Consider the following 17,112-nt stretch of genomic DNA (forward strand, 5'->3'; position numbering starts at 1 on the left):
TTGAAGATGTGCCTATGTTATTAGCATAGAAGATTGTTCTAAATACCCAGAGGCATACAAAGCTTACAGGTTGGTAGAAGAGAGTCTACTATTTAAGATTTTTACCTCAGTAATTTTTATACTGATTACATGTTGAAATGTATTCTGGATATACTGAGTTAAATAAAAATCTCATTAAAATTAATTTCACCTGTTTTTCATTTTTTAAAAAAAGTGTGTACTAAAGAATTTTAAATTTTGTGAGAAGCTTGTATTATATACTGCATGATGCTGTTCTAGATCTTTTTCTACATACCTTCAAAGAACACAGAATAGATTATCCATGTCTGTAAATACATGAATACACAGGTACAGCAGTTTTCCCCACAAAAGTGTGATCAGCTTCCTTTCCCACTTAATACAATCAGGATTTCTTTTCCAAAAAGTACATATACAGTTACCTCATTCTTTTTAAGGGTCATTTTGATACCCATTGTGTGGATATTCATAATTCATGTATCTAACTTTCTACTGATGAACTCAGACGTGGTTTATATTCATTTGCTTTTTCAAACAATGCTACAAGAACATCCTCATATTGCCTCACTTTGTAGAAAGCTGGGTCAGAGGGTATGAGGACTTAAAATGTTGACAGTTGAGCAGTCAGATTCTGAAGGGCTTCCTAGGCAGGGCTAAGGAATGTTAAGTTTATCTTGCACTCTCTAGAACATCATAAAATTGTTAACTCTTCATAGTTTTCTTGCAGTGTAAGTAAGGGGGAACAGGAGAGATACCTACTATAATCTCACAACAAGTTATGGTTTTCCTTTCAGTCTTTTCTGGTGTATGACACTACTTAGCAAAAGTAAAAGCACAGCCCACATCCACTTCAGGTCTTACTTCTAGAGCTTAATGCTCCTGCATAAGCACTTTTCGCATGTATTGCAGTCTTTATAACAAGTTCATTTAGCCAGACTTTTAGCCAGACGCTAGGGCCTTTTTGTTATATTTGAGTAGCTCAGATAATCCCTTTCTCTGGGGCTTCAAGTCACGTTATCCATGGATACTCTCCACTTATCACTCAACCAAACTCAGGTCTCTTTGTTCTTGTGTTGAAACTATTAAAAGTTGATTCTCTGGTGTAGGGAGTAACTGGAAGCAGGGAGGGAGCTGCAAGGTCCTGGTGAGAGATGGGCAGGCTAGGATCATACTCAGAGAAGGCGATGGCACCCCACTCCAGTACTCTTGCCTGGAAAACCCCATGGACGGAGGAGCCTAGTAGGCTGCAGTCCATGGGGTCGCTGAGGGTCAGACACAACTGAGCAACTTCACTTTGACTTTTCACTTTCATGCATTGGAGGAGGAAATGGCAACCCACTCCAGTGTTCTTGCCTGGAGAATCCCAGGGACAGGGGAGCCTGGTGGGCTGCCGTCTATGGGGTCGCACAGAGTCGGACATGACTGAAGTGACTTAGCAGCAGCAGCAGCAGGATCATACTAGCACACTCTGAGCATACTCAAGCTTTTAATGTCTCAGTTTCCTCATTTTGAGAAGAAACCTTCATGGTGGGCCACAGCATAGTATATATACTACATGTTCACTGAGAACATACTTGCTGTGCCCAACACGGCACAGGGCCACAATGTGTTAGTTCACAAAAAGCTAGGAAGGGGCAGTGCTGTTAAAACTATGAGCTGAATACATTACTTTATTAGGCAAATAAGTTTCTACTCATATTATTTATTGAATAAATACCAGGCATCTACTTTATAAAAATAGATCATTATGGGAGATATGAAAGAGTATAAGTGAGCTAAAATGAAACACCTGAACCTAAGGAGCTTAAAATCTAGTTTGTGAGACAGAAAGACAAACACAGTAAGAGTGGCATGTGATAAAAGCTGAAAAAGCATAAAAGCAAAGAATGATAAACTTCAAGGAGAAAATGATATTTGGATATACAAGAGATTCTAGTTGAAGAGAAGTGGATAGTAGAAAGAAATGTGTTCACTTCAACAAGCTTTTTCTAAATTCATTATTCAGAATGGCTTATAAGAATGCTTTAACTGGTTAGAGAACACAGCTAGTTACCCTAAAAAGGTGAACTACTACTTTATACCACTAGACCAGCTATAATTAAAAATGCAGACAATAACAAATGTTGGGGAGGATGTGGAGAAACTGGAACTTTAATAAGCTGCCGAGAATATAAAATGGTGCAGCCACTTTGGAACACAATTTGGCAGTTTCTCAAAAAGTTAAACACAGAGTTCCTCTATGACCCAGCAATTCAACCCAATTCCATCTAAGGGAAATGAAAACATATGTCCACACAAAAATTGTACACAAATGTTCATAGCAGTATTATTCATAACAGCCAAGAAATGGAAAAACTCCAAATGTTCATCAGCTGATGAATGGTAAACAGAATGTGGTATAACACATATATAAGGTAATATTTTTCAGCTATAAAAAGGAATAAAATACAAATTCATGCTACAATATGGATGAATCTTGAAGACGTTAACTAAGAAGGCAAACACAGAGGCCACATATTGTATTATTTACATGAAAGGTGCACAACAGGCAAATCCGTAAGGCAAAAATGAGATCTGCAGCTGCCAGGGACTGGAGGGTAGGGAAATGGGGAGTGACTGCTAATAGGGATGAGGTTTCTTTTGTGGGTGATGAGAATGTTCTGCAGTTAGATAGTGGTTCTAGTTGCAGACCATACTGTGAATACACTAACAACCACTAAATGGTATGCTTTAAAGGGATGAATGTTATGCTATTTGAATGATATCTCAATTAGAGTGATCAACTTTTTTTTGCTGGTAAGAATTGATAGCTACACATCTTCCTGCTTTAGCTGATGAAACCAATAGAAAAATAAAATGAAAAAATATATATACTCTCTCATATAGTGAAATACATAGAATTCTATGATAAAAATGTTTCTGCCATACCTGTGCTTTTTTTTCACAAAGTGTATACACAGTTTCCAAATTTGGATCATTGTGAAGAGGATGAGAATACATTCGATGCTCAAAGGCCTCTACTTTCTGGATAACTTTTTTCAGTCCTTGATCCTGAATGCCCATGTCATCAATAGGGTCTAATAAGGGAACACCATCAGGAAAACGTTTCTGAACTTCCTGAAACAAAATATTTAAAATTCATTTTTCACCTCACAGATAATATTAGTTAAGACTAAACTAAACCAGTATTTCCTTTTATGTTTTTCCTATGCACAATAATTCTAATATTTAGAGTTTAGTTAAGTTCTGGATGTGGCACAACTTATTGATAAACCCCATTACTGTACATTTACTGCTGTAACTTCTTGCCATTATAAAGAATCTGAATTGAACATCTCAAGTGTAAATTTTTTTCAATTTTCTGATTACTTCTTTGGGCTGATTCTTAGGGAGCGTGGTACTGAGTTGAAAGACTTAAAAAGACAAACTTTTTAAGGGATCCAGATCCCCATTGCTACATTTTTTTCCCCTAACATGACTTAAATATTAAATATAATGAACATGTGAAATCAGAGAAGAGATAGGTTATTACAGTCTGATATCCCATTGGAAGACTTTCAGGGTCTTAGATAGGCCTTAAACGTAAGATAGGATTTGGTCAGTTAGAAATTAAAAAAAAAAAAGGTTACCCACAAAACTTTTTGTAAAATTGTTAAGAGAATTATTCATTTTAAGAAGCCCACATATGGACCACAGCTTAAAAATTCCTACTCTACACGAAAAGCATCCAGTTTTCTCAGATTTTAGTATATGGCTTTTGCTACATAGTAAATGCTCTTCAAATATTTATTTACTAACCAACTAATAATTTTCCATAAGACTATTTTATCCATGTATTAATCACATGATTTTATATATAAAATCCAGGCACATGATTTTATATATAAAAACTTTTAATACACTCTATAGTTACTTTCATTCATAACCAGTAAAGCAAATGTATTTAACATACAGCAGTGGTCACGTTTTACTTTGTGAGCCCTCCTTTAGACTAACTTGTTGGTAGATTCAAAGAGAGTGCAATCTACATATAGATCTGCTGCCACTATGTTTGTTAAAAATAACTGCCACTATTGGCAGTGTTTATAGTTTTTCTGAAAGAAAGCAATGTATTTAAAAGCATATCAATTGCCTTGTTATACAATCTATTTATATTTAATTTATAAAATTAATGTGTATACCTGTATTGATTTTAGAACACTCTGTCTATTGTCCAGTGGTCGTAGGTCTTTAGGGATGTAAAGTCTAACACTGCTGATAGCAGACAGGAGATGCACCAAAACTGGAACAACCTACCAACAGAAAAGTTATATACATATAACAATTAACATTGCACATTTTCAAATTCTGCCGTTTCTTAAATTTAGTTTGAATCCTTATAAGAAAACTGCATTTACATTATGTGACAGGTATAATAAGTGGATAGTAACCACTGTGGAAGCTTCTACCTTAATAGAAACTATTATTTTGTTTTAAATATATTTATTTATTTGGCTGCACCAGCTCTTAGTCACAGCATGTAGGATCCAGTTTCCTGACCAGGCATCGAACACGGGCCCCCTGTACTGGAAGCCCAGAGTCTCAGTCCCTGGTGGACTATCAGGGAAGTCCCTAGAACTATACTTAAAACGTAAAAACAAATTCAAATCTTTAAGAAACAGGCTAACAAATGGTACATAAAAACAAGTGATTCCCTCAATAGACTCCGTTCTTCATTCGTTTTCGCATCCTCAGTAACTGGTCCTTTTTGAATATCTAAAAGTACTACAGCACTACAAACGAAGGAAACCTATTTGTGGATGGCCATGAAACAGTCACGTAATCTCTGGACGGGCCAGAGTGACTCTGTTAGACATAATCTTGAAAACCAACTATTTTCAAACTTTCCTCCATGCATTCTCCTGACAAGAATACCCTTCCCTCATCATCACACTGAAGCTGGCAAAGCAACAGTGATAAAAGTAATTTTTAGAATACACTGTTCAAAGTGTTAACCTCTACTAATCAACTACTATCCAAAGCTAGCTATATTCTAAGGCATCTTATTTTTTCTGGAAAAATAAATTCAAGATTTATTTCACAGGCAAAAGAAATAGCCACTTTACAAAGTCTTACACAAATGCTGATGAAAAGTTAAATTTGGCATTACATACACTTAAAATTAGAGAAGGGAAAGCTAACTATGGAAATCCCATTTCCTCCTCATATTTCATGTAAAGGAAATAGATTCAAACCAACCCTAAATAGTGCTACACAATCACTGTGGTTGAGAGATGAGATTTCCTTACAAACTGCCTATGGCATTGTTTGTCTATATCCAGGAGTCCTACTGAAAATAATAATTTGCAAAAGCAAATAATATTATATATGTATTCCACTTCTTAAGGTATACTTTTCCTTCCTGTTTCATTCTATGCCTTTGTCATTCAACCACATCAGACAGAAAAACTAGGAGTTATTTTTAAAGAGGGCTATTCTGTGCTCTGCACATGCTGTTTCCATATCTTGGAATGCAGATGTATCTTTAAAAAGTTCTAACATTCCTAAAAATTTGCCTAAATTTCATTACTTCTTTTATAAGCTTACAACATGCACACAGCTTCGATAAGTCACCTCTTTGAGCACAAAATGCTCCCTCCGTATCTCTAAACCTCTTAAAATCAGAGACTACGTGTACTGATGCAATTCATGCTTACGCGTGTCCACCTTAATTTCCTTAGTAAGACATGCTAAAGTAAACTGAATAGAAAATGTTTTTTCAGCAGAGGAAAGACACTCAGTTTGCCCAGGGTTCAGTGAAGGCTTTTCTGTAGAGATTGTCAACTGAACCGAATGAAATCGTATTATTAAGAGCTGCAAAGTTTCTCTTTAAGTAAAACAGGCACACATGTGCATGCTTAATAAAATCTGGGCCTAGAACACGGTAGACAACAAAGTTTTCACCTAAAATACTAACTCCAATGAACTACTCATCAGATCATTTTCTTAGAAAGAGTCTAAGCTTCGAATGTAAAAGGGAGCCATGAATTATTATCAATGTATGCCAGGAGAGAAGGAGAATGTTGGGATGTATGCCATATATTTGCCATTCCAAGTTGCAGCAACTTAAAAAATTCCTTTGGCTACAATGAATATACGCTAGATTGGGAGAATTTTAGCCTAATTTTAGGCAAGGAGTCAATTGATAAATGTTAGGGAAAACTAAATCATGTAAGTTTCAATGGTGGTGGAATTCTAGAGAACAAGTACGAGTGAGGAACAAAGACCAAAACCTAGCTGGTATTCAAAATTATAGATAACACTAGGCTTTTAAATGACTATTTTGAAATGTTTAACAATATAGTCTTTCTAATACTCTCAACTCTGAGTCTCACATTCATTTCATTGATCCAAAGCAGCAGACTACTGCAGTGGCCAATTCTACTTTCCACAAACCAATGCCTATTATGACAAGTATCATTACAATGACCTTTCTTCAAAGACCTAGCCAATGTACCACACACTTAAAGCAATGTTTAAAAATATCAAAATTTCAGTATGTTGGTCTACAAAAAGATACTTGAAAAGTCCTCAATTAGGTTTACTTACAATTACTCTATATTATTTATTTTAAAATAAAATAGGAGACATTCAATATGGGTTTCTAATGCGGCAAACTGAATGCTTTGCACTTAATTAAAAGGACATGTAAATTAAATTATTTTAAGGAAACTTAGAACTTATTTTCAAAAGACTGGCTATTTTCAGTCATTATTTTCATAGGAATGCAAAAAAAAAAGAGTATAGATGAAATACAGTGTAAAATGAAACAATCACAAATTAATGATAAACATCTTTTTAGCCCAGGTAAATTCCAGCTTCATTATTAAATTCTCTTTATCCTTCACTATGTCACTAATTATCCTGCCATAATTTGATAAAGGGATTAATCATCCTACTGGTTTTAGATGGCTTTAAGAAACCTTGAAAACTTCCAATTTAGAAATCATGAGAGTGTTTATTCTAATTACATTCAGGAAATCCAGTGATTATAAATATCTGAAATCTAGAAATGAAGTAAAGTACAAACCTGCATCTCTCCTTTCTCATCAGGTTTAGCTGGCTTTGCAGCCTCAGTAGCTGAATTTTTCAAGCTCTCTTTGCTACAGCGCAGAAGTACTTCTACTACATATAATGGATCCAGTTCACCAGAATTAGGCTAGAAGAAAAAACAGGATAAAAGTTTATTAATTTTCAAAAACTGGCACACAAATTACAAGTTCCATGTGTACAGTAATTATGTTCTTGCATTTAGCACTATGACTGGCATATACTATACAATGTTTCCTTCATGAAATGAAGCCTGTCTCTTTTCATTCTTCAACATGCTCCACTGCATGAGAAAACAGAGGAATTACCTGATATGAATTTAAATAGTATGATTACTGTCACCTGATATGCCATTGTTACGTTTCTAATGATCAGCTTATTATTGTAATTCAATTTATGCTGCTGCTGCTGCTAAGGCACTTCAGTTGTGTCCGACTCTGTGCGACCCCATAGACAGTAGCCCACCAGGCTCCCCCATCCCTGGGATTCTCCAGGCAAGAACACTGGAGTGGGCTGCCATTTCCTTCTCCAATGCATGAAAGTGAAAAGTCAAAGTGAAGTCGCTCAGTCGTGTCCGACCCTCAGCGACCCCGTGGACTGCAGCCTTTCAGGCTCCTCCACCCATGGGATTTTCTAGGCAAGAGTACTGGAGTGGGTGCCATTGCCTTCTCCGAAATTTATACTAGAATTAGAAAATGAAACCAAAAGAATGATCAGTATCAGAAAATAAATATGTATCTTCAAATAGCTCTAATTAAACAAGATGAAAAATACAATGAAAGTAGATTATTTTAGTTTTTGATTCAATATTTGAATAATCTCTTTTGTATAAAATTAGGTAAATAGAGAAGTTATTTTTTTCATTGAAGTACAGTTTATAGCTTCCCTGGTGCCTCAGATGGTAAAGAATCCACCTGCAATGCGGGAAACCTGGGTTCGATCCCTGGGTTGGGAAGATCCCCTGGAGAAGGGAATGGCTACCTACTCCAGTATTCTTATCTAGAGAATTCCATGGACAGAGGTGCCTGGCAGGCTACAGTCCATGGGATTGCAAGGAGTCAGACACGACTGAGCAACTTTCACTTTCACAGTTTACAACATTTACAAAGCTGTATTCATTTCTGCTAAACAATTCAGTTATACATACAGTGCACTCTTTTTATATTCTTTTCCATCATGGTTTACCACAAAGATATTGAATATAGTTCCCTGTGCCATATAGTAGGACCTTGTTGTTTATCCATTCTATATTAATAGCTTGCACCTGCTAATCCCAAACTGCCATTTCATCCCTCCTCTACCTCTCTCCCTCTTGGCAACCACAAGTCTGGTCTCTATTTCTGTGAGTCTGTATCTGTTTTAGATAGATTAACTTGGGTCATATATTAGATTCCACATATAAATGATATCATGTTTGTCTCTCTCTTTTTGACTCATTAGTATGATAATCTCTAGTTCCATTCATGCTGCTATGAAGGGCATTATTTCATTCTTTTTATGGCTGAACAGTATTCCATAGTATACATGTATCACATCTTCTCTATTCATTTATCTGTTGATGGAAATTTAGACTGTTTCTAAGTCTTGGCTATTGTGAATAATGAACACAGGGGTGCATGTATCTTTTGGAATTATAGCTTTGTCCAGATATATGACAGGAGTCAGACTGCTGGATCATATGGCAACTTCGGTATTCAGTATTCTTGGGCTTTCCTGGTGGCTCAGATGGTAAAGAGTCCGCCTCCAATGTGGGAGACCTTGATTCAATCCCTGGGTTGGAAAGATCCACTGGAGAGAGGCATGGCAACTCACTCCAGCATTCTTGCCTAGAGAATCCCCATGGAGAGAGAAGCCTGGCGGGCTCCCATATGTCCATGGGGTCACAAAGAGGCGGACACAACTGAGCGACTAAGCACAGCACAACATGGCAACTCTGCCCTTAGGTTTTTTTTTTTTTTTTTTTTTTTAATTTTATTTTATTTTTAAACTTTACATAACTGTATTAGATTTGCCAAATATCAAAATGAATCCGCCACAGGTTTACATGTGTTCCCCATCCTGAACCCTCCTCCCTCCTCCCTCCCCATTCCATCCCTCTGGGTCGTCCCAGTGCACCAGCCCCAAGCATCCAGTATCGTGCATTGAACCTGGACTGGCAACTCATTTCATACATGATATTTTACATGTTTCAATGCCATTCTCCCAAATCTTCCCACCCTCTCCCTCTCCCACAGAGTCCATAAGACTGTTCTATACATCAGTGTCTCTTTTGCTGTCTCGTACACAGGGTTATTGTTACCATCTTTCTAAATTCCATATATATGCGTTAGTATACTGTGTTGGTGTTTTTCTTTCTGGCTTACTTCACTCTGTATAATAGGCTCCAGTTTCATCCACCTCATTAGAACTGATTCAAATGTATTCTTTTTAATGGCTGAATAATACTCCATTGTGTATATGTACCACAGCTTGCTTATCCATTCATCTGCTGATGGACATCTAGGTTGCTTCCATGTCCTGGCTATTATAAACAGTGCTGCGATGAACATTGGGGTACTCGTGTCTCTTTCCCTTCTGGTTTTCTCAGTGTGTATGCCCAGCAGTGGGATTGCTGGATCATAAGGCATGTCTATTTCCAGTTTTTTAAGGAATCTCCATACTGTTCTCCATAGTGGCTGTACTAGTTTGCATTCCCACCAACAGTGTAAGAGGGTTCCCTTTTCTCCACACCCTCTCCAGCATTTATTACTTGTAGACTTTTGGATTGCAGCCATTCTGACTGGTGTGAAATGGTACCTCATAGTGGTTTTGATTTGCATTTCTCTGATAATGAGTGATGTTGAGCATCTTTTCATGTGTTTGTTAGCCATCTGTATGTCTTCTTTGGAGAAATGTCTATTTAGTTCTTTGGCCCATTTTTTGATTGGGTCATTTATTTTTCTGGAGTTGAGCTGTAGGAGTTGCTTGTATATTCTCGAGATTAGTTGTTTGTCAGTTGCTTCATTTGCTATTATCTTCTCCCATTCTGAAGGCTGCCTTTTCACCTTGCTAATAGTTTCCTTTGATGTGCAGAAGCTTTTAAGGTTAATTAGGTCCCATTTGTTTATTTTTGCTTTTATTTCCAATATTCTGGGAGGTGGGTCATAGAGGATCCTGCTGTGATGTATGTCAGAGAGTGTTTTGCCTATGTTCTCCTCTAGGAGTTTTATAGTTTCTGGTCTTACGTTTAGATCTTTAATCCATTTGGAGTTTATTTTTGTGTATGGTGTTAGAAAGTGTTCTAGTTTCATTCTTTTACAAGTGGTTGACCAGAGTTCCCAGCACCACTTGTTAAAGAGATTGTCATTAATCCATTGTATATTCTTGCCTCCTTTGTCGAAGATAAGGTGTCCATATGTGCGTGGATTTATCTCTGGGCTTTCTATTTTGTTCCATTGATCTATATTTCTGTCTTTGTGCCAGTACCATACTGTCTTGATAACTGTGGCTTTGTAGTATGCCCTTAGGTTTTGATGAACCTCCATGCCGCCTTCCACAGTGGCTGCACAGATCTACATTCCCACCAAAAATACAGGTAGCTTCCCCACAAGGGGTAGTTATTTTGATTGAGAGGGGAACAGGGAAAGAAGTGATTACTCAATCTCCTCCCATCCCTCCTGCACAGACTTATGCAAAAATTGTCAAGAAATACCCATTAATTCATGCCTACAACCTATTTCTGTACTAACCTATGAATTTGCCTAAGAACAGTAAAATATATCTCCAAAACAAATCAAAAGTATAATCATAATCAATTAAACCTGAGCACAAATTTCTTCAAAGAAAGCATAAACCGTTTTCCAATTCAAAAGGGAAACTAGTTTTGTCTCAGCATGTTTTTTTCCCCAAATATGATTATTTTTAAATGAGTTTTAAAACAATTTTCAGTGTAGTATAGATACAAAGCAAAGACAGGGTATGGCTGAACTACCAAAACCACTTACAACATTACAGAGATATTCTCAAGTATGAATATGGAAAATCATTCCAAGCCTCCTTTTTTGCAGCATTAAATGAAAACTTGCTGTTACATTTATTTCCTAAGATGATAAAGCTTTTCTCAGCAAACATTTTCTATCTGATAAAGACAGATTTATAATATCATCCTTCACATGAGAAATATACTTTTGATAATCAAGATTGTAGAATGTAAAGAAACAACACAAAATATTGATGATATTTTTATCTCCTTAAAATGCTTTAAAATATTTTCTTCTGAAGTATGCATTTTCTCTCTGCAGACAAAGAATGTCATGTCACCAGCCAAATGAGAAAACGAAGAATGGTGCATCCACTACCGACTGCAGCCACCCCTAATGGTGGATCCTGAGGGGAACTCAGGATTAAGACAAAACAGGCTGCAACCTATCAGCCTCTGCAGCCACCTCACCCCAATGGTTCACTCTGAGGGGATTCAGGACAGAGAAAAACAGGACAGTTAAGGTGCGTATCAAAGGAACAATATGAATAAGCCCAGACTCGTGCATCTTCCCAAACACAGAGAAGTGTTAAATTCATTAACTGAAGGTGTCTGGTTTTCTTTAATTAACAGCAGTAGCTCTGACTAATTAGTATTCGTTTACAAAAACTTTCTATGTATCTGACTCCACCCTTCCCTCTTCAAAACAATCCCTCAAAGCTATCTGAGGTCGTTTCTTTGCCTTAAGTCCTCTGTAAGTCTGCCAAATTAAACATAATTCTCAACTTTCAGGGTATGCATGTTTTTTCCTGACAGCAGTTTCGGTGACCAACAAACAGACTTGGATTACTCCTTTACAGGACTTCTCTCCTTTGTCTGATTTCCATGAAGAACCAGTCTTGGTACTAGCAGAGGTCAACTGGGTCTGTCTCCCTCCTTGGAGTCAAGATATTTGGTAATAAATACCTCTTTGGAGGAGTAGGTTATGTTTGAAACTCAGCTGAACGATACTGGGAAGATTTTTACTCACTTTAGACACTGAGTGGGTTAGCCTCAATTGAAAGACACTAAGAAGACTTTGCTCAGTTAAAAGACACTAAGTAAGATTGGACTGGTTAATGTTGTGGAAGACGGGCTTGCTGTTTTCCTTGAACTGACTCAGTTCAGTTCAGCTGCTCAGTCGTGTCCAACTTTTTGCAACCACATGGACTGCAGCACACCAGGCCTCCCTGTCCATCACCAACTCCCGGAGTTTACTCAAACTCAGGTCCATTGACTCGGTGAATGCCATCCAACCATCTCATCCTGTGTCATCCCCTTCTCCCGCCTTCAATCTTTCCCAGCATCAGGGTCTTTTCAAATGAGTCAACTCTTCGCATCAGATGGCCACAGTATTGGAGTTTCAGCTTCAACATCAGTCCTTCCAATGAACATCCAGGACTAATCTCGTTTAGAATGGACTGGTTGGATCTCCTTGTTGTCCAGGAGACTCTCAAGAGTCTTCTCTAACACCACAGTTCAAAACCATCAATTCTTCAGCACTCAGCTGTCTTTATAGTCCAAATCTCACATCCCTACATGACAACTGGAAAAACCACAGCCTTGACTAGACAAACCGTTGTTGGCAAAGTAACGTCTCTGCTTTTTAATATGCTGTCTAGGTTGGTCATAACTTTTCTTCCAAGGAGTAAGTGTCTTTTAATTTCATGGCTCCAGTCACCATTGGCAGTAATTTTGGAGCCCAAGAAAATAAAGTCTGCCACTGTTTCTCCAGCTATTTGCCATGAAGTGATGAATCGGATGCCATGAACTTTGTTTTCTGAAAGTTGAGCTTTAAGTCAACTTTTTCATTCTCTTTCACTTTCATCAAGAGGCTCTTTAGTTCTTCTTCACTTTCTGACATAAGGGTGGTGTCATCTGCATATATGAGGTTATTGATATTTCTCCCAGCAATCTTGATTCCAGCTTGTGCTTCCTCCAGCCCAGCATTTCTCATGATGTACTCTGCATGTAAGTTAAATAAGCAGGATGACAATATACAGCCTTGACGTACTCCTTTTCCTATTTGGAACCAGTCTGTTGTTCCATGTCCAGTTCTAACTCTTGCTTCCTGACCTGCATACAGATTTCTCAAGAGGCAGGTCAGGTGGTCTGGTATTCTTATCTCTTTCAGAATTTTTCACAGTTTATTGTGATCCACACAGTCAAAGGCTTTGGCGTAGTCAATAAAGCAGAAATAGATGTTTTTCTGGAACTCTCGTGCTTTTTTGATTCAGTGGATGCTGGCAATTTGATCTCTGGTTCCTCTGCCTTTTCTAAATCCAGCTTGAACAACAGGAAAGGACCCAGGAGAAAGGAGTAGTGACCCCACAAGACACTGTCCTGGACTTCCCTGTGGGTGTCTGGGAGTCTCCAGCAGAGGCGTGGGTAGGTGGTGGCCTGCTGCAGGGTTGGGGGCGCTGAGTGTAGCAGTACATGCATGGGATCTTTTGAGGGAGGTCACCATTATCTTCATTAAAGTGAAAGTGAAGCCGCTCAGTCATGTCCGACTCTTCGTGACCCCATGGACTGTAGCCTACCAGGCTTCTCCATCCATGGGATTTTCCAGGCAAGAATACTGAAGTGGGTTGCCATTTCCTTCTCAAGTGGATCTTCCTGACCCAAGGATCAAACCCAGGTCTCCCACATTGCAGGCAGATTCTTTACCAACTGAGCCACCAGGGAAGTCACTGGAGAAGGGAATGGCAATCCACTCCAGTAGTCTTGCCTAGAGGATTCCATGGACAGAGAAGACTGGCAGGCAGAGAGTCAGACACGACTGAGCGAATAACACTTTCACTTCACTTTTAGCTATTTCCTACCTGGTAAAGTGAGGGCTTCCCTTGTGGCTCAGCTGGTAAAGAATCTGCCTGTAATGTGGGAGAGACCTGGGTTTGACCCCTGGGTTGGGAAGATCCCCTGGAGAAGGGAAAGCTACCCACTCCAGTATTCTGGCCTGGAGAATTCCGTGGACTGTATAGTCCATGGGGTTGCAAAGAGTCAGACACAACTGACATGACTGTAGCCTGCCAGGTTCTTCTGACCATGAGATTCTCCAGGCAAGAATACTGGAGTGCGTTGCCATGCCCTTGGATCTTCCCAACTCAGGGAGAGAACCCAGGTTTCCTGCATGGCAGGCAGATTCTTTACCATGTGAGCCCTATGGATACACAGAAGACCCCAAATAACTAAAACAATCTTACACACTCCGATTCAAAACTATACTACAAAGCTACAGTCATCAAAACAGCATGGAGGGCACAGATCAATGGAACAGAAGAGAGTTCAGAAATGGACCCACACTTATACTGGCAATTAATTAATCTACAACAAAAGAGGCAAGAATATACAATGAGGGAAAGACAGTCTCCTCAACAAATGGTGTTGGGAAAACTGGACAGCTATATGTAGAAGAATCAAACCAGACTACTTTCTTGCACTATGCACAAAAATAAACTCAAAATGTATTAAAGACTTAAATGTAAGGTATGAAACCATAAAACTGCCAGAATAAAACACAGGCAATGAAGTCTTTAGCACTGGTCTTAGTAATATCTTTTCAGACCTGTCTCTTCAGGCAAGGGAAATAAAAGCAAAAATTTTAAAAAATGGGACTACATCAAACTGAAAGGGTTTTGCTTAGTGAAGGAAACTATTAACAAAACTTAAAGATCACCTACTGAATGGTGAAAGATATCTGCAAATGATGAAGAATCCTCCTGCCAAGCAGGAGATGCAGATTCTATCCCTAGGTCAGGAAGATCCCCTGGAGAAAGAAATGGCAACCAACTCCAGTATTCTTGCCTGGGAAATGCTATGGACAGAGGAGCCCAGCAAACTACATGCAAGTGAGATGAACTACACGCGAGTCCACGGGGTCTCAGAGTCAGACACAACTTAGTGACTAAAGAACGTACAACTTGATATCAAAACAAACAAACAAAAAACATAACTAAAAAATGGAAGAGGAGCTGAGTAGACATTTTTCCAAAGACGACATACACATGGCCATTAGAGATGCTCATGAAAAGATGCTCAACATCACTAATCATCAGGGTAATGCAAATTAAAACCACAATGAGGTATCATCTCACATCTGACAGAATAGCTATAATCAAACTGGCAAGAAATAAGAACTTGTGGAAAAAAGGGAACCCTTGTGCACTGTTGGTGGGAATGTAAATTGGTGCAGCCACTATGGAAAACAGTATGACAGTTCCTCAAAAAGGTAAACATATAACTACCAAATGACCCAGCAATTTTGTTCCTGAGTATTTATTTGAAGAAAACAAAAACATCATTATCCAAAAGGAAATGTGCATGCACCCCTACATTCTTTGCAGCATTACTGTATATCTTACAACAGTCAAAATGTAGAAGCAAGCCAAGAGTCCACTGATAGAGGATAGGATAAAGATGTCTCACACACATAAATACATGGGAACATTACTAAGCCATGAAAAAAAGAATGAAGTCTTCCCATTTGCAACAACATGGATGGACCTGGAAGGAGTTATGCTAAATGAGATATGCCAGGTAGGGAATGACAAATATGGCATGATTTCACTTAACTGTGGAATATGAAAACCAAAACTAATCAACAAACATAACCAAATGGTAACAAAGTCACTGATACAGAGAGAAGAAGGTTGTCAGAGAGGACAGGGGAGGAGGGAGAGGAAAGAAGTAGGTGAGGGAGATTAAGAGATACAAATTTTCAGTTATAAAATAAATAACTCATAGGCATGAACTGTACAGTGTGGGGAATACAGCCTATATCTTTTCATGGTGACAACTAAAAGTATCAAGGTGAACACTCTGAAATGTATAGAAATATATCATGTTGTGTAACAGGAACTAATAGTGTTGTGGGTTAATTATGCTTCAAAAACAAACTCACAGAGAAAGAAATCAGATTTTGGGTTATCAGAGGCAAGGGTGAGGGAAGGAGGAATGAGATGACAGTAATAAAAAAATACAAACTTATAGTTGTAAGATAAATATTAGGGACATAATGTACAACATGATATATATAATAAACAGTGCTATAGGTTATAAATGAAAGTTGAGAGTAAATCCTAAGAATTCTCATCACATGGAAAAGTTTAAAAATTTTTTTAATGTTTTGACATGCGATGATGGGTGTTCACTTAATGTATTGTGATAATCATTTCATGATGTATATAAGTCAAATCATTATGTTGTACACCTTAAATTTATATAATGCTATATATAAACTATCTCAATAAAACTGAAAGAAAAAAAAAAGCCAAGCAAATCAATCAACCAATTAACCTTCAATGCCCTGCTACTGCCTTCAAATGTTTAAATCCAGACCCAACATACTTAAAATCTGTATTTTAAGTACTTTTGGTGATTAATCTCAATACTTTGATTTTTCTCCTTCCCTTAATCTGAAGTGTTCTGCACCTGCTGCATACTACTTCCACCAGTGAATATCCATGAAATGATATTCTACTCAGTGTTTAAGGTTCTGTTTAAAACTTCAAACATTCTCTTCCTCCTCAGGTGCCATCTCAAACAGCTCACCCAAAATATCTTCCTCCTCCTGCTCTAAATGCACTCTGTTTATGTCTTTATTGAAGTATTTCATATATTGCCATGTTATTTTCACTATTTGCTATGTTCACCAAATAAGTATAGGGATTCTGTGTCTGTAGTCAATGAATGCTTCATAAATTAGAATAAAATGAGACAATGAGTGTGACAATACTTTGAAAAAAATTTTTGTAAATTAATAATCGCTAATGAAAGTTATCTATGAAGATGGTAATAGTAAACTAAATATCCTTAAGAAGCTATTCAGTAGGATTAACTATAGACCATTAATCAGAACACCTACCACAAACCTAGGAATTTTATTTCTCCACAACAAATGGCATCAGTATCTCAAATTTCCTTTACATATTTCAGAACTAACTTTCAATTCCAAAACTTAATTCTCAATTACCTTTACACAAAGGTGGGATTAATAAGTTAATGATAAC

General features: G+C 37.7%; 1 protein-coding gene across 1 annotated transcript in view; it reads right to left on the bottom strand.

Moving 5' to 3' along the window:
- MTREX (Mtr4 exosome RNA helicase) overlaps positions 1-17,112 on the bottom strand; it is a 95,629-nt gene that overhangs the window by 23,024 nt on the left and 55,493 nt on the right. Inside the window, exons 19-21 of the mRNA XM_006074155.3 lie at positions 7,088-7,216; positions 4,200-4,310; positions 2,947-3,135 (exon numbers count right to left, since the gene is read on the bottom strand). Coding sequence (XP_006074217.1) covers positions 2,947-3,135; positions 4,200-4,310; positions 7,088-7,216 — 429 coding nt within the window. The remainder of the gene's footprint in view (positions 1-2,946; positions 3,136-4,199; positions 4,311-7,087; positions 7,217-17,112) is intronic.

This window comes from Bubalus bubalis, chromosome 19 (assembly GCF_019923935.1).
Source record: "Bubalus bubalis isolate 160015118507 breed Murrah chromosome 19, NDDB_SH_1, whole genome shotgun sequence".
Taxonomy (NCBI): domain Eukaryota; kingdom Metazoa; phylum Chordata; class Mammalia; order Artiodactyla; family Bovidae; genus Bubalus; species Bubalus bubalis.